We start from the raw sequence: 17,868 nt of genomic DNA, 5'->3' as shown, positions 1-17,868 counted from the left end.
GTTCTTTTGCATAATGTATTGATGCAATATATGATGGGACCATCTCGTTGGATCCGCAACAAGGATTTATATATGTTTTTGACTAAAATTAGTGCGTAGCACGTATATTGTGTTTACAGAGTAATTATACCATACTATACACTGATATGTTTGATTGAGATAATACTGTATATATACTAAATAATGAACTCTAGATCAAAATATATGTAAAGCAGTTAGATCCAAGTTCAAAATTCCAAGTTTGTTTTTTAGATTTAGTGTTTAACTAATTATTCAAAAAGTCTCCTACAATTTATTGAAAAATAAAATGCAAAATGAAATTTATCTATTTTTTGTCTAAGTGAGAGTCGCGACCTAAGTGGATCTAGGCGACTAAGTAGGTCTAAGCACCATTTCTTAATTTTCAAATGCTTAGAGATTAATCGGGTCGATGTCCAGTCGCCTAGTGCTTAGGTGGGAATTTTTAGAACAACATATGATATAGGTATATAAAATAAATAAATAAATGAAATTGTGATATAGGACTTGAAAGAATTTAATTCTAAGTATTAATCTAAGATTAAACTCTCGTTTGACCCACTAAACTATTACTTCATTTGAAATTGATCTCTTGAACTATTTGAAATTAGTCAATTAACCCTTCACTGTCAGATTCAATGCAATTTCTTCCACTCTACCGTTAAATACTAGCACGTAACCAACACGTGATTCACTCTTGAGGGTCAAGTCGTACCAGTATCTAACGGCAAAGTGGATGAAATTTCATCGAATCTAATGGTGAGGGGTTGATTAGCTAATTTCAAATAGTTCAGAATGTTAATTTACCAAAAAAATAATTCGAGGGTCGATGTCAACTGAAATAATAGTTCAAGGTTTCAAATGTCAGTTTTCCTATTAATCTTATAGTTTAGGATATTGCATTCGTTAAAATTTTCAGTTTTATCACAAACTTAACAAAAGGATAATTAAAAAAAATGGATTATTCCTAATAATAGCTCACAAAATCAAATTTATATTTGAATTTTTTCCGAATGTGAGACAATCGGTCCATTGGTGCCAACCAGCTATCTCGCCCAAAATGGGATCTCACTGTCCGATCGTCTGAGCTCCATATCTTGTACTTAAAGGATACAATTTAAGAAAAAAAATTCATATATATATGTATATACACACACACACACGTATATATAATGACTACAGAGCATGATAGATCCTTAAAGGCCGTCCTAAGAAACACAGAAACTGAAAGTAGGCAAAGAGACAAGGTCGGAGCTGCTGTGTGTTCTTTGTACATTGTTGTGTTGTGATGATTAAAGAGGCACACATGTGAATAGGGGTACTTGCTTATTTGTTTGTGTGCAAGACAATTCTGAAGCAATATATTTGAAATATCCAAATCCATTTTTATCCCAGTAACAAAATATTCAATCGCTTTTATTAACTAGCTATATATGATTATCAAACTTTGAGAATTTTTGTTTAATTTTCATATCTTAGTAATAGGTTTTCATGCTTTATTGTTCCTTAATTAATGTTCAGTTGAAGCGAAGGAGTAGTACTACATGCAGCAAACTGTTAGTTGTGATTTGCATGTTTTTGAAAAACATTTAGAACATTCAAGTCGTCGAAATTGTTAACTGTAGTACTGCAGCTTGATTCTTTAATGATTGAATCTTTTTAAAAAAACCACAAACGCAGGGCAAGTGCAAAAGAGATTTTCAGACAGTAATATTCTATACTTAAGGTGAATAAGTAAGGGGAGATAATATCAAACTTTTTCAGTCGGACTTTTTCCTTTTACTTTCTTGGTTCTCGTTTTCATCTCGCAATGTTGCACAATGATTAGAACCGTCTATTTTCTAGTTCACACTTCAAATATCAAATCTACAAAAAAAATAAAATAAAAAAAATAAAACAAAACCAAATTCAAAATTGTTCAACGGTTTGATTAACAATGTCAAAAATTTATTGCTTAAGTTTATAACAAGGTTCGTCTATTTATTGAATTAATTTTAGATGATTAAGATATTTGAATTTGATTGGTTTCTGACAGAGTTGATCTTTAGAAGGTAGAAATTAGACAGTTCGGATATAAAGAGTCGTAAAAAAAATATTCAAATGAGAAAGTTATCAACATTTTCAGTCGATCATTCTCGTTCTACTTTCTCAGTTCTCCTTTTAGTGTTTAAGTTAATAATAAGGTTTGTCTATTTATTGAATTACTATTAGATGATTAAGAAATTTTAGAATTGGTTGGTTATTGACAGAGTTGATTTTTAGAAAGTGGCATAAAAATTAAACGATCTGGATATAAGGAGAGTAATAAAAAAAAAAAACAAAAATATTCAAAATGAAAAAGTTACTAATTCGTTAAGTAATACATCGGAAGAGAATCTACGCGTGATCAGAAGAGAGATGAGGAGGGAGGACGAGAGTGAGTGAGGCATCCAAAAGGTGCAAAGGACGCGTCAAATGTTGTTTAGCTGTCAATCCTTCCAAAACTCTTCACTCACGGGACTCACTCTCTTCACTTCTCTCTCCCGCACGTACGTACTTATTCTCTCTCGATTGCTGTCGTCCCTTTGTCCTTAGCTCTCACTTGCCCTACATCACTCCATTTTCTTTAGTTTAAATCACTGTCATTTGAGTCACTTAGTACTACGCTCTAGTGATATTCCTTTTCATTTGTAAGTGAGAGGTCTTAGGTTCGATTCTCGCCAAAGACGAATTTGAACCACATTATTGCTAGCCCATTATGAGGCTTAACCCACTCCTCTACCCCTTTAGTGTAGATAACATCGTTGGATCAAAAATCAAAATCAATGTCGTTTGATAATGAAATGCCACCATTGCTGCTGCCACTGGATTACTGGTTCATTCAGACTAATTTATGGTAGATCTATCCCCAAGTCCACAGCTTACAATTCCTCGGGGAAAAGCTATTATTCCCTATGAAGCCCCATTGCAAATGAGAAACGGTATTGTTGAGGCAGTGCCGGTGGCCCCAATAAAAATATCCATAGGAGTTCGAACCTGGTTTGAAGTTTCAAGCCTTAACTGACTTTCCACTAGACTAAGCCCTAGGTTAGAAGAAATTGATTTGAGAAAGAACTGATGATCATTAAAGATACTAGTTTTCTAACCATCAGATGTTATTTAAATGAGGTGGCATGTGGAGAAGAAAATTCAAGGAGACCCTAGCATTCAAACAGAGGATTCAAATCCATATTAACACTCTTACAAAGCTAAAGTTATATTACTGTAGTGTATACTGTAAGCCATTTAGTGTAGTGGCCATTTAATTAGCTATAGAATCCACCTTTGTTGGAGGTAGTCTTCAAATCTCATAGAAGAAAATTATTCGATAATAAAAAATTAAAAAGATATACATGTGTATTTAATTTTTTACAAGAAATGAGTTTTTGATAATTTTTTTTTACAGAGTAATGTTAGATAGACTAAGTTTTTAGAACAAATTTGCAAATCGTGTGATGTGTCACCGATAGAAAATAAGCACGTTAATCAACACGTAATAATCTAATCTGACAAACATGTCAATTTGTTTATAAACTTTAATCCAAATAAGTGGTCTCTCTAACATGGGCTGAATCGAAATCTTCCTCCTCACGCTTTCTACTAGGTTAACATCTTCTACCTATAGACCCGTCTTTGCGTTTAATTACCCTTTTTCCAAAATGCTAATTACAGCTCATGCATATATATGACTCTTATTTTCCTCATACGACCAACATAGACACTACAATAATCCAGTCCAACATATATATCATTATATATTCTCTCCCCACTCCAATCTCTATCACATGATTTTGTTTTACCCCCCATCACACACAACGCATGCATGATTTGTAACTACTTGATACTGTTTCCTAAAATATGATCACCAACAGTACATGCGCTGCAAACCAAAAACGCCCGGTTTTTGCTTGTAAAAACAAAATATGTGCCCTGTTATATGTCAAAATAATTGAATTATTAACTAGAAAGGTCAATTACGTCAATATACTGGAGAAAAATCTAGGGAATATTGAGGCCGGAGTATGCAACATCCCTGTTCTCTTTAAAAGCCCTCAAATCCATAATAAGATCAAGAGAGACTGCAGGGGTGAAGAAGCATGAGTTCTAAGGAACGAAAGAAAGCAGCTCTGTATCAGAAATTGCTGCAACTTCGTGCTGCCACCAATTCCAGTGATGTAATTAACTTAAAATAAGCTATGACTTACTTTAGCCAGAATTAGTTACTATATATGTATATCCAAATTTTATTAGTGATATAAAGTATTCCAATATCTTTCGTCCAAATTTTCATAATTTGTTGCTGATTTCTGTGATTTGGCAGCTGAACAAAACTTCAATTATTGTTGATGCATCCAAATATATCAATGAGTTGAAGTGCAAAGTGGACATGCTGAGCCAAGGCGTTGGAACTTCCCAGAATTCGATTGCCCGAAATCCATTACCCGCGGTGCATATTTGCTCAAATAAACTAGTGAAGATTGTTTTATTTTCTTTGGGACACCTTATCATAACATAGTTCTTGTTCATTTGATTAATTGTCCTTCCTGTTATAATTTCCAGCAGGTAACAGTTCAAACCCTGGAAAAGGGTTTCCAAATTCATGTGTTGTCGGAAAAGAAATGCCCGGGTTTGCTGGTCTCCATTCTCGAAGCCTTTGAGGAACTGGGCCTCGATGTGCTGGATGCTAGGGTTTCTTGTTCAGACACTTTCCAACTAGAAGCTGTTGGAGAAGTAAGAAATTATATTATCAAATTTAATTTCTCAAAAATTCTACAATGCAATAAAGTATGAGATGTATCAGTGTAGTGGACGATAGGATTTGCATGGTTGAATTTCAACCGTCATAACCTAGCTATCCAAAAAGTGGTGCAAGCACCAATGTACTATAGAAAAACCCTTAGTCTCGTTCACTTTAGCCCCATTGTACTTAACCCTTTACTTTGGCCCCTTTATTATTTTTTATTTTTTTAATGTGTATATTATGCCAGCATACATAAATGTATATATGGGTCATGCACTCTAACTTTTTACGTATATTATTATACAAATTAACATCACGCGCGTGAGTTGTACAAACATGGTCTTAACCACACCTTTTGTATTCCTTATTGCGACTACGCTATTTCTGACGCAATTATTGTGGCATGACATCAAATTTTGATTTGCATGGTTTAAAATTCAATCAGCGAGTTAGAACTCAGTTTTTTAACTTTGTCGAAACGAGGGCACTCGAGGTATGTATATTGCTTGAGATCACCTAGAATTTATAAAAATTCTTTTTACTTATGTTGCATTTCCATTGCACTGAACAGGGGGCTGATAGCATAGATGCTCAGGCGGTGGAACAAGCAGTCTTGCAAGCTATTCAAACTTGGAGCACAAGCAGTGAGCAAGATTACTGACCTATATTTCATACGTATTGTATCTTTTGCTGCACTTTCTACCCTTTGTTTCTTTGTCCTATCCCCTAGCTATGTTCCCCTCTTCCGCTGGGGCCAATGAACTGTTCAAGTAATCATCTAGTTACAAATGTTAGCTTAATTATATTAGATAATGTCGGATAATCAATGCGCTCAAGTAGGCCTTTGTAAAAACAAAATATCATTTGTGAAACTTATTACATCATTCATCATGCACTACAGAAAAAAACTAGTAAGTTTAGTGGTATTTTTTTATTTGTAAGTGAGAAGTTTTAGGTTCAACTCACATGTATAGATGGCAATAACATTTTACATATGTGTTCAGTTCGACACCTAATTAGTGACTAGCCCATTATGCGGTCTAATTCAATCCACCTCTCCTTGAGTGTAAAATTCTCCACCCTTAAAGTAGTATGTTATTTATATCAGAAAAAATATCATGCAATACAAAAGGAAAAAAACAATTTGAAAAGGTTCAAATTCAACCTGAAGCATATAGATTCTGGATAGAATTTTTCTAGGTACATCCAATAAGAAAGATGATTCTAACTGCCAAAATTTTCCCACATGTGTATGGCAAGTGGGTAATGGATCACTTGTTGGTAGCTCATGTTGTTTTCAATGAGTGGAACGAATCAAAGACAATTTGCTACATTACACATATAATTTACACACAGAAACACACACATATATATTTAGCGATCAAAGGTATATTTTTTAGGTCTTCTCTTAAAGATCGTTATTACCAATATTATATTATAGAAATTTGTATTTATATGACCGTTAGATTAAATGGTAGCCATTATTAGCGTTTTTTGGAAAAACTATATTCGTGTATTTTCTTCATTACAATTAGATGTCAGATTTTGAATTTATTTAATTTTTTCAAAGACGATCTATTAATGATAAATCAAATATAAATGATTCGGATCGTTGAGAAAAAGTTATGGAATAGGCACCAAACGTTGTCCCTCAACGGAAGATGACTGTGTGCATATGTATATTCAATTACGATGGGGTGTTTTGTTTTCATGTCTTTCATAGTTGTTGTAAGGCATGTTTGTCCTTCTGCCCATATGATAAATTTGTGGGTGGATCGATGCAGCAATGTCATGCAGGTGAGAATAATAGGTTTAAAAGTTTGGAGGATTTAGATACTAATTAATTAACAATATGGGAAAACTAACAAAATGTTAGGGCGTAATGATTGTAAATTTGGAAGACTGGCCTTGTACGTGGGGGAACATCTCAAAGGGAATATGAGAGTAGTTGTTAGATTCTGTAAATTTGTTTACTAATTCACTTTGGATGCAGTCTATATATATGATCATAATGTGCATGCCTTTAAACACTAGAAAAAAATGTGGCTTTCTCGGCAAAATTATGCCGGCAAATTTAGAATTTGCCAGGAAAGGACATTTATCCCGGCAAAATTCTGCGTTTGTCCTTTGAGAAATACAGTGAAACTGAAGTTAAAGGTGCAAAAACTATGTTGGCGAAATCACAACCTTAGCCAGTAAGTGATTGGCCGGCACAAATATATTTTTCTCCTCAAATTGTCAACTCGCGGGTATAACTTTAGACGGCAAATATTTATGCTTTTCCGTCAATGTTTTTGCCGTGGAAGTTTTTTATTTTCTTGTCGAATATTGAATACGCCAGGATAGAAATTAAAATTATACGCCTTAACTATCATATCTCTATTCTCTCTTGACGTCGTTTCTCTTTGCCTCTCCCGCTTTCCTTCTCTCACAGTTGCCACTTTCTCTCTCCAGATTTCTGCTATTGAGTTTGATTAATTACTCAGTTCTCTCTCTCTCTCTCTCCCCCCCATCCGTCCCTCCCCTACTCACATCGCTCTAAGTCTATTGAGATCGATCAATTCCTCACTCATGGCTCTCTTTCAGTAGTTTTTATTTTTTGGTGTATTGTCTGTTTTCTGTCAATGAAAATTCCTTTCCAACAGGCGAATCCCTTCTGAATAAAATATGCATTCCTCTCATTAAGGGAATGCACATATCTAACACCTTGTAAATAAAGTATCTTCACTGTGGAGACACAAAATAATCACATCTAATAAGAGAAGGACTTGTGGACTATATACTCAATATGACAGTTTTGCCTTTGACGTCGTGAGTAGACCACAAAATTACCCTAAGGGAGTAAGACGTTGTCTGCCTTAAGGTAATTTAGCTTTTATGCCACTAACGGACCATGGGCTTTCCATGCTGCCCATGATGCGAGTCATGGGCTCTCTAGGCTGCCTAGTGCGGGTCATGGGTTCTTTGGGTCTCTCATGACACATATTATGGCTTTTCGGGCCTCATAATACATCTTTCCATCGGCCCATACCAGTCCAATTGTGGTAGGGCAACGACTTTCTAGAGTCTCCCCTTGGATGTCTGGTGCACTTGCGCTCTTACCAACATGGACCTTCAAGACTACTAGCTGGTAGAACTGCAGAGATTGGCCTCATCATCAAGAATTGCCTAGTATGCTTTACAGCTTCCTTTCGCAGCTGCTTGTCAAGGTTTCTTCCCTATAAATAAGCAAGATAATAAGAGAAAAATTAATCGCCACGTATTACTCAGAACACTCTCAAGTTTTATTTTTCTCTCTATTACTTTTCTGACTTAAGGATCGAGGGCTCTGGCAGACACCCTTCTCCATTTTTCTTTTTGTTTGTCAATTAGGCTAACGATGTGTATTTTCTTGTAGGTGGAATTTTGTCAAATCAATGAGCAAAAACAAAAACGGCCACTCCTTGCAATCTGGGATTGTCACTTTGACGCCTCAAAATGTGAATCTAGAGTTTTCGTTGATCACGACCCCTGCACCTTTTATTCGAGGATTAGAGCCACTTTAGCTGTGGAACAAGATTATTGCAACTTTGTTGAGGAACTTTGTTGAGGCTCCAAATCGCCACCATGGTTGCTTTCGCAACCACCGCTGTGCCACTATCGTGTGCCGTCATTATAGTTACAGAGCCACAACAACAGCCATCGTTGGCACAGCGCCAGCAGGTTCGTCCACTCTCTGCCAAACAACCATTGTTAGTTAAGCAGGTTCCTACCAAGCCTCAACCACCGGCTTGGCTGATTCTGACAGATCCGTACTAGCTTGCGCAGACAATCTCAGTCGAATAGACCTCACGAACTAAGCCCATTGATTAAGAAGCCCTAGCTCCCTTATGTTTTTTTGGCATATCAATGCAGCCTCTAGCGGCCCTACTCGTATTGCATCATACGTTTGCTAGTAGACCCTCGCTAGAGCAAACCTCTGAAGATCTACCCATACGATTGCTCTTTATTTCCAGGTTGCAGACCTCAATTATCATGTGAGGATGCACACTTAACTTCTTACTCATCATAATCTCGATAAAGATCTTGATCTTGGCTTGCCAATGTAAGATTGACATAGCCAAGATCCAGATTAAAGCCACAATAAACACAACCAAGAAAACACAAAACTGTTTAGACATGAACAATCGTATTCATACTAACCTGATGAACCTCCATTGGAGAATGCCATTGCAGCAGATGTCCAGATTCTGTATGCTGCTTCTCTTCTCCTCTCTGGCAGTACTCTTAATGCTCTAACTAAGAATAGGGCTTAGTTCTTGACTGAGCGCGTGTACCCGAGAGCAGAGATTACAGTATATATATATATACATATACCTCTCCTAATACAAAGAGGATTTCCTATTACAATCCACTTAGGAAACAACTCATATTTCCTAGTCTATATCAGTTCTTCTCCATGACAGATTCCTCTATCAACAAGAACTTACATTCATCTTCCTATAAGGCCTTCTTATATTAATCGGACCAAATAGTTGATGCTAGTTCACCAAATACTCATGTTCATATTCTTACATTCTCCCACTTGAACATGAGACATTGAACGAGCACAACCTTTACCAATTATAAGAAGTGATCACATAGCCTTATTCAAGATTTTATCATCATGACCAATGTCCCATTGCATTTCAAAACACAGAAGCCAAAATCTCAGATTGCTACCCAAAACAATCATTGATTCAAGACTCACATGTATCCAATCTGCAATTATGACTCATGATTAACCATACCAATCCAGAATATGCTCCCACTTTTCAAAAGATTACAATCTATATCAATCTTCAATGAAAAACAACATTTCACTAACTGAATAAAATTCATGAAACATACAACTTTTAAAAACAAACAAATTGTTCTTGCAAAACATCATATGAATCTAACAAGTCTATCATCAAAACCTCAGCACTCCAAAACGGAAGCCTTAAGTTTCGAAACAAAGACTCTTATTAAAACATAAAACAATCTAACAAAATATCTCAGTATGCTAGATCAAAACAAAATGTAAACACAGTCCCAAACTGAATTACTCACATAGCAACAACCTTCAATGTTTCTGAAACAGATCAATTACTCCCACTGATCTAAAGTTTCCAACATTCCCATCCGAGATACATGTTTTTGAAATTCGCCAATGGGCAGCGCTTTAGTCAAAGGGTCTGCAACCATCAAAACAGTGCTGATGTGCTGAACTTCAATCGTCCCATTCTTCACTTCCTCTCTTACTTTAAGGAATTTTACATCCATTAACCTTGAGGCAGAAGTTCTTCTATTATTCTTTGCAAAGAACACAACAGAGTAATTATCACAAAACATCCTTACTGGTTTCTGAACTGATTTCACAATTTTTAAATCAGTCAGAAAATTCTTCAACCACACAGCTTGTTTCATTCCTTCAAAACAAGCTACGAACTCAGCCTCCATAGTGGATGTGGCTATCACAGTTTGCTTAGCACTCTTCCAAGAAACTGCACCACCATTTAACATGAAGATGTAACCACCGGTTGATTTTCTATCATCTACATCACCAGCCAAATCAGAGTCTGTGTATCCTTCAAGTTCCAAGGATTCGCCTTTTCCATAAACCAACATGAAACTCTTGGTTCTTTGTAAATATCTTAGAACCTTTTTGGCAGATATCTAATGTGCTTCTCCTGGATTTGATTGAAACCTTCCCAGCATTCCAGTTATAAAAGCAAGGTCAGGCCGTGTACATATAGTTGCATACATGAGACTCCCCACCAGAGAAGCATAAGGTTTACCCTGCATTTTCTCTGTCTCCAAGTCAGTCCTCGGACATTGACTCTTGGAGAACTTATCCCCTTTATGAACTGGAACTTGTCCACAACTACAATTCTCCATATTGAACCTGTGTAATACTCTATCAATGTACCCTCTTTGTGATAAGCCAAGTAATCTTTTCTGTCTATTCCGTACAATCTCAATCCCTAATACATAGTGTGCCTCTCCTAGATCCTTCATATCAAAACTTTCACTGAGCATCTTCTTAGTTTTCTGTAATAACTGTGGACAGGAACTTGCTAGAAGAATATCATCAACGTAAAGTACCAGAAAAATGAACTGAGAACCAGAAATTTTCAGATAAATGCAATCGTCCAATTTGTTTTCTTCAAATCCCTGAGAAGAGACAATTTGATCGAACTTTAAATACCATTGCCTAGAGGCCTGTTTTAACCCATAGATGGACTTATTGAGCTGGCAAACCATGTTTTCCTTCCCCCTTTCAACAAATCCAGGTGGTTGTTTCATATAGATGCATTCCTCTAAGTTGCCATTAAGAAAGGCTGTCTTGACATCCATTTGATACAGCTCTAAGTCAAAATATGCAACCAATGCCATGACAACTCGCATTGAATCTTTAGAAGAAACTCGGGAAAAAGTATCGTTGTAATCAATACCTTCTCGTTGAGTGAAGCCTTTTGCAACTAATCTTGCTTTGTGTCTCTCAATTTTACCAAGAGCATCTCTTTTGGTCTCTTACACCCACTTACAACCTATAGGCTTGATTTGAGGGCTAGATTCCACAAGTGTCCACACATTATTTTTATACATTGAATCTAGTTCCTCTTTCATAGCATTCTGCCATAGAGTTGACTGTGAACTTTCAATGGCCTGAGAATATGAAATGGGATCATCCAAATCACCAATGTCAAAATCTGCTTCTTGCAAGTAAACATAATCACTCATAGCAGTTGATTTCCTGACTCTTGTAGACTTTCTGGATTCAATTGACACTGGTTGTTCAGAATTTGAAGCAGATGCAGGTGCAGGAAGTTGATTATCGATTTCCATAGTTTGGCCAGTGAGAGAATCCAAATCTGCAAGTGTTCTTTCTCTTTCATTACTGGACGGCTGACTGAATAAAGGGACCTGAGTGTAGTTGAGGGCTTCTTGGATGTCTTGTAACTGATCCACCTCTTCAAAAATGAAAGTTTCCCGTGATAAATCTGTAACATCTTGGTCCTCCAAGAATACTGCATTGTGCGTTTCTTGGATCCGAGTGTGATGTTGAGGAATATAGAATCTGTAGCCTTTTGACTTTTCAGGATATCCTATGAAGTAACAAGATTGAGTCCTTGAATCTAATTTTCTTTCATTTGGATTGTAGAACCTTGCTTCTGATTTGCAACCCCAAACGTGAAAGTATTCAAAATTAGGTGTTCTACCATGCCATAACTCAAAAGGTGTTGAGATAACAGATTTGCTCGACACTCTGTTCAAAATGTAATTTGCTGTCTTCAATGCTTCCCCCCACAAGAAACCAGGCAATTTGGATCTTGACATCATGCTCCTCACCATACCTATGAGAGTTCTATTCCTTCGTTCCGAGACTCCATTTTGTTGAGGTGTGCCAGGTGTTGTATACTGAGCTACAATGCCGTTTTGCTCTAAATAGATTGCAAATGGTCCCTTCTGTTGTCCTGATTCAGTGTACCTGCCAAAGTATTCTCATCCCCTATCCGATCTAACAATTTTAATAACTTTACCTAACTGTTTTTCAACCTCAGTTTTGTAAACAATAAAACATTTAAGGGCATCGGATTTTTCATTAATCAGAAAAGTATATCCCAGTCTAGAGAAATCATCGATAAAGTTTACAAAATACTTGTTTCCACATATGGTTTTGACTGGAAAAGGACCACAAATGTCAGTGTGTATGATTTCAAGCAACCCTTTGCTTCTTTTGGCATCTAGTTTTCTAAAGTTTGTCATTTTTCCTTTCAAACAATCAACACATTCTGTTACAGTGGCAGAATCTAGTTTGGGAATTAGTTCAGTTTTGCAAAGTTGAAGAATCCTTTCTTTAGAGATGTGCCCTAGCCTTTTATGCCAAAGAATATAAGAAGTGTCAGTTCCTAGCATTCTTTTGAAACTAACATTCAAAATTGAGTGATTACTTGACTCTATAGAACATTCTAAACTCCACAGATTGTCAAAAAGAAGGGCAGTACCTAAAACAGAATCTAGATAGTTCTTTTTAAAGATTTTCAAACACTCATCATCAGCAAAGAAAGCAAAACTGTCTTTGACAATTTTAGAGGCAGAAATTAAGTTTCTTCTCATTTTTGGCACATAGAGCACATCTTTTAATTTTAAAACAAAACCAGAAGTTAACTTTAAATTCACAATCCCTATCGAATGAACTGCAACCCTTGTCCCTTCCCCTGCATAAACATTGTATAAAGTATCATCAACTTCCTTTTGTTTTTGAAAACCTTTTAAAGAGTTAGTTATATGTACTGAGCATCCAGTGTCAAACCACCAAGAATCAACAGGTACTTCACAAAGGTTTGATTCAACACAGACAAGTACTTGTTCCTTTTCTTTACTCTTCACATAATCTTTGAAAATTTCACAGTTGACTTTTAAATGCCCTTTAGTCTTGCACCAAAAACATTTTAGTTTAGATACATCTTTAGGTCTAGGTTTAAAATTGATAGATTTTCTAGGGGAGTTATTTACTTTAGCAGACATATTGAATTTGTTAGAATTCTTAGTGAATTTAGAATTCTTACCAGGACCTGAAGAGCTGCCATTATTGAATGCTCTCTTCTCTCGACCAGATTGCACATAATTTGCTTCTTCGATCTCCTTGGCTTTCTCTTGCTTCTGCCGAGTTTCCTCTTGCACACATTGTGCAATCAATTCATCTATGCCCCAGTTCTTGTCCCGAGTGTTGTAAGAGACCTTTAACTGATTATACTTGGTAAGGAGGGCTTGAAGGATCATGAATACAAGCTGTTTTTCACCAATGTTTATGTCCATAGAGTTTAGCTTCTCGGCAGCATCTGACATCTTCATTATATGGTCCCTTATTGAACTAGTACCTTCAATCTTGTATTGAGTCAACACAGACATATACTGGCTTACTTCTGCCTTCTCGGACTCCTTAAATTTCATTTCAATTGCAGCCAAATAGTCCACAGCAAGCTCTGGTTTCTTAATTCCCCCTCTGATAGTGTCAGTCATTCCAGCTTCTATGATGGAAAGTGCTACCTTATTAGCTCTTGACCACCTCTCAAAATCTGACTTCTCAGCTCTGGTGCTTTGATCACTCATAACAGGCTTGGGATTTTCAATTGCTATATCAAACTCATTGAGAGTCAATAGCAAGTTGATATCCCTCCTCCACTTCTTGTAATTACTACCGCCAGTAAGGATCGGAATATTTGCTAAGTTTAAGGTCTTCATTGATATTGCAGACATCGATGAACCTGAAATCACCATATGAACATTCAAAGTTCTGATTTCGTTTCACAGTCTATTGCACATCAAAGCTTTATAACCAATATCCATATATACAATCTTAACAACAACCAGTTGATAGGCGCATATAGGATTATTGATTTCTGAATAGATCATAAACTGATCACCATATATTCAGAACCAACCATCACACTGATTTGTTCCATACATCTCAGTTTATCCAGATATAATCATCTTACAAATGACTTCTTTCATTGTACAGATCATTAAGATGCATTATTTTAAGAAACTAAATCATATGCTAAGAATGACTTCTTTCTTGTTCATCAAAATTATTATACAAATCTCTATACAAGATTCTTATATATTCATATTTCTGATCCGAGTTTTGAAGATTACATACCTTTTAAAGAGACAACCATCAACACATAGCAGCGGAAACATTTTTGTACAGGTGTTGAACACTCAATAACAAGATTTGAGTTACTCGGATTGCAAATAAATGGGTCAGAATGAGAGGGACGAGTTAGAGTCCTCTTTTACAAAAGAACAAAACTCAGAAAATCCCAATCGGAAAATCGCATCGATTTCGAATACCAACAGTCATCTTAAACTAACCTAATTTTATTAAAACGCACCGTTTTAAGAAAAAATTGTTTTGAGATTTAAAACCGGTTTCGAAACCTGATCATGGTGATTTTCATTGACCCGTGCTTGATTGATTTTAAGAACTTAAATCTAAGGCTCTGATACCACATGTAAGATTGACATAGCCAAGATCCAGATTAAAGCCACAATAAACACAACCAAGAAAACACAAAACTGTTTAGACATGAACAATCGTATTCATACTAACCTGATGAACCTCCATTGGAGAATGCCATTGCAGCAGATGTCCAGATTCTGTATGCTACTTCTCTTCTCCTCTCTGGCAGTACTCTTAATGCTCTAACTAAGAATAGGGCTTAGTTCTTGACTGAGCGCGTGTACCCGAGAGCAAAGATTACAGCATATATATATACATATACCTCTCCTAATACAAAGAGGATTTCCTATTACAATCCACTTAGGAAACAACTCATATTTCCTAGTCTATATCAGTTCTTCTCCATGACAGATTCCTCTATCAACAAGAACTTACATTCATCTTCCTATAAGGCCTTCTTATATTAATCGGACCAAATAGCTGATGCTTGTTCACCAAATACTCATGTTCATATTCTTACAGCCAAATCAAAAGGGAATTTAAGCATGCATCACCATTATGCAGAAGGCCAGGAAAAGAAGTTGCAAACGACATAGTTCCCATTATCAGAAGCAGAGGCATAAACTTGGACATTATCCAGTAGACAAGGAAGGAGACCGTAGATTATGATGAGTAATTCTAGGGGCGTGCCCTAAGAATCAGATTAGCACAACATCTAGTAAGATGAGAGCAATATCATGATTGTGTGTCTGAAACAGGTTCCACCAATTCTTCAGTCTATCATTTGCAGGAAGTAGAGCGCATACCATTCCTGGAATCATAGAGCAGCGAAGCCACATGCAGGAAGACAACCTATCTAATTAGAAAAAAATACGATGGTTACTCGATGAACGGCTTAGAGACTTCAAGCCAAAAGAAAACTTGAAGGGCATGCTCGCAAGCAGGCAGACACCATGAATGTTTCACCATTCATATACGAGATCAAGTAAGCACGACCTTCCCAAAGATTCTCTCCATTATTCAAGAGAGATTTAGACCCTGGTCGTCACCTGAAGCATTATCGGAGTGTTTTGACATTTCACAAGTAGGACGAAGCCATGATGTGCAAAATCTTAGCTGTGACTTTGTAGGGAGCAACACAGAATTAGTTCCACACTTTGAAACCACGTTCTATCAAAAGTTTCAAGGAACATACCTTCATTTACACGAAGGAATACTCAAGCCAAGATTGTCAGTTGCAAAGACATAGTTGTGTGGAAAACTTTCAAGTGAGGATTGCCAGTAGATCATCTACTCTGCATAGATATTACCATGACCCCTAAGCAAACCTTAGTTGAGACTTTTGACTTAGCAGAATGTGACACATTTTGGAACGACGAGAACCTGGCAACAAAGGTACCAAATTCTACTAAGAAGCATGGACGCTTCAAGAAAAAATTCGATGAGAAGAGCTCCAACAAGGTAGATTGTGGAAAAAATGAAAGCAACGTTCTACAGTTGACGATGATTCTTCCAAATGGATTAGGCTGTAAACTTGAATACCAGAAGGTCAATAATTTGTTATGTGGTATACTTTGGCAGCAATCCCATATCATGGCAATCCAAGAAACAAAATTCTATTTCTAGAAGCTCAACATAGGTAGAGTATAAAGCATTAGCACATATTACAATAAATGTTGCTTAGGTGAGATTAATTTTGAAAAATTGGGAGTTTTTTTATTTTTTTCAAGTCTTCCCATCATTTACTATGATTAAATGTCAGCTATTGCACTAAGTGCCAATTCGGTGTACCATTTAGGAATTAAGCATCTTGATATTGATTCCCACTTTGTGAGAGAAAGGGTTCGCCAAGGAGATCTTCATATTAAATATCTATTTATTGATGATCAAATTGCTGATGTATTGAAAAAAAGACTCCATAGTCCTACATTTGTAAAACATTGTTTCAATCTCAAGCTAGGTTACCCTAGTTGAGATTGAGGGGGAATATTGACTTATGTTGACTTATAAGTCAGTAATGAGGTGTCAAGGCTTCCAAGTCAGCTATAGTTTGTTTTTTTAAGGGAAAAGATATATTTCATTCCAAATAAAATACATGAAGATGACCGGCCACGCCCAAAGAAAAGACCTCTGGAAAAACCTTCCCAGATAAAACCACATAGAAAAAACTCCGAGAAATGAAAAAAAGGCCGGGCATGCCAACATAAACCAAGAATCAAACCTCAAACTACTACGATTTCAGTATTGATACAATCCATTAGCCGCAGTGGCCCTACATCCATCTAAATGATAGCCCTTGCTTGCGAACAGTAAACCTGATGAGCAACTCCATTAACACTCATTGGAATTGAATGCAACACCAAATTGTTGGAAGCCAACCAGATCCTGGAGTCAAGGGGTTGGAGGCAGCAAAGTGCTCATCAGTGAAGGGTGTTGTCTGCGTCCAAGAAGGAAGAAGAAGAAATGAAGGGTTGGCCTCCAACGGCTAGTTTTTTGTTTAATTGTGTGAGTGACAAATGTACACTCCAGATTAGATCACTTAAATCCTAATGAAGGGCTAGGATTTAATCTGGAGTAGTAAGGTAATTTTAGTGTTTAATATTGTCTAATCACCAACTCTTTTACACAAGTATGGGTGATGGAAGTGTACCATACCTTTACATCTTTTTTTCTACTTAATGAAGTAAGGCTGCTGCATTTTCTGCACAACCTTTGAAATTGAAAAACACACTCCAATATCCTTTCAATTCTCTGTTATTCTATCCCCAAGAAACTGATCCACAACCATAAAAAAATAAACAAAGGTTAACATGGTATTAGAGCTTAGTTTCTGATCTGAAAAACCTTATGGGCGTTCTGTGCAAGTTAAGATTTTTGGGAGCACCAACGAAGTGCCCTCAACAACAACAACCAACAAACAATTCTAATAATGATGGGATCCAGCAATAGCAGTGAGCTAAAAGCTCCAGTCTTTGATAGGGAGAATTATGATTTTTGGAGAATAAGAATGACAACCATTTTCAAATCCTATGATCTATGGGATATGGTTAAACACGGGTATAAACTACCTGAGATGGAGATCGATGCTCTAGAGAAGGATCTCACAAAAACACAACTCAAA

At 36.4% G+C, this 17,868-nt stretch overlaps 2 protein-coding genes across 3 annotated transcripts; one reads left to right on the top strand and one right to left on the bottom strand.

The window, feature by feature from the left end:
- Nucleotides 1-4,067: 4,067 nt before the first annotated feature.
- LOC137746284 (transcription factor bHLH61) lies at nt 4,068-5,668 on the top strand. 2 transcript variants are annotated; one of them, XM_068486361.2, is made up of 4 exons: nt 4,068-4,211; nt 4,358-4,483; nt 4,600-4,767; nt 5,349-5,668. In XM_068486361.2, exons 1-4 carry the CDS (start codon nt 4,134-4,136, stop codon nt 5,436-5,438), a joined length of 462 nt encoding a protein of 153 aa, XP_068342462.2. In that variant the 5' UTR covers nt 4,068-4,133; the 3' UTR covers nt 5,439-5,668. The 2 variants fall into 2 exon arrangements, with proteins under 2 accessions (XP_068342462.2, XP_068342461.2); XM_068486360.2 differs by having other exon boundaries at nt 4,597-4,767.
- A 5,643-nt stretch (nt 5,669-11,311) lies between these two features.
- LOC148692221 (uncharacterized) lies at nt 11,312-15,003 on the bottom strand. Its single transcript, XM_088681649.1, has 3 exons — nt 14,898-15,003; nt 12,951-14,049; nt 11,312-12,269 (listed from the first exon to the last, which is right to left on the bottom strand). Exons 1-3 carry the CDS (start codon nt 14,923-14,925, stop codon nt 11,312-11,314), a joined length of 2,085 nt encoding a protein of 694 aa, XP_088537775.1. The 5' UTR covers nt 14,926-15,003.
- Nucleotides 15,004-17,868: the final 2,865 nt, after the last annotated feature.

This window comes from Pyrus communis, chromosome 12, assembly GCF_041283825.1.
Source record: "Pyrus communis isolate YQ-2024b chromosome 12, ASM4128382v1, whole genome shotgun sequence".
Lineage (NCBI taxonomy): Eukaryota > Viridiplantae > Streptophyta > Magnoliopsida > Rosales > Rosaceae > Pyrus > Pyrus communis.
This window is presented reverse-complemented; position numbering and strand designations above follow the sequence as displayed.

Excerpts from the sequence above, each read along its gene's own strand:
- LOC137746284 (XM_068486360.2), top strand. The coding sequence starts at position 4,134 with ATGAGTTCTAAGGAACGAAAGAAAGCAGCTCTGTATCAGAAATTGCTG. Across the intron at positions 4,484-4,596 it reads CCCGAAATCCATTACCCGCG|CAGGTAACAGTTCAAACCCT; the intron begins GTGCATATTTGC and ends TATAATTTCCAG. Across the intron at positions 4,768-5,348 it reads AACTAGAAGCTGTTGGAGAA|GGGGCTGATAGCATAGATGC; the intron begins GTAAGAAATTAT and ends TGCACTGAACAG.
- LOC148692221 (XM_088681649.1), bottom strand. The coding sequence starts at position 14,925 with ATGGCATTCTCCAATGGAGGTTCATCAG. Across the intron at positions 14,050-14,897 it reads CTCCAATGGAGGTTCATCAG|GTTCATCGATGTCTGCAATA; the intron begins GTTAGTATGAAT and ends TGGTGATTTCAG. Across the intron at positions 12,270-12,950 it reads ATAGGGATTGTGAATTTAAA|GTACACTGAATCAGGACAAC; the intron begins GTTAACTTCTGG and ends ATACTTTGGCAG.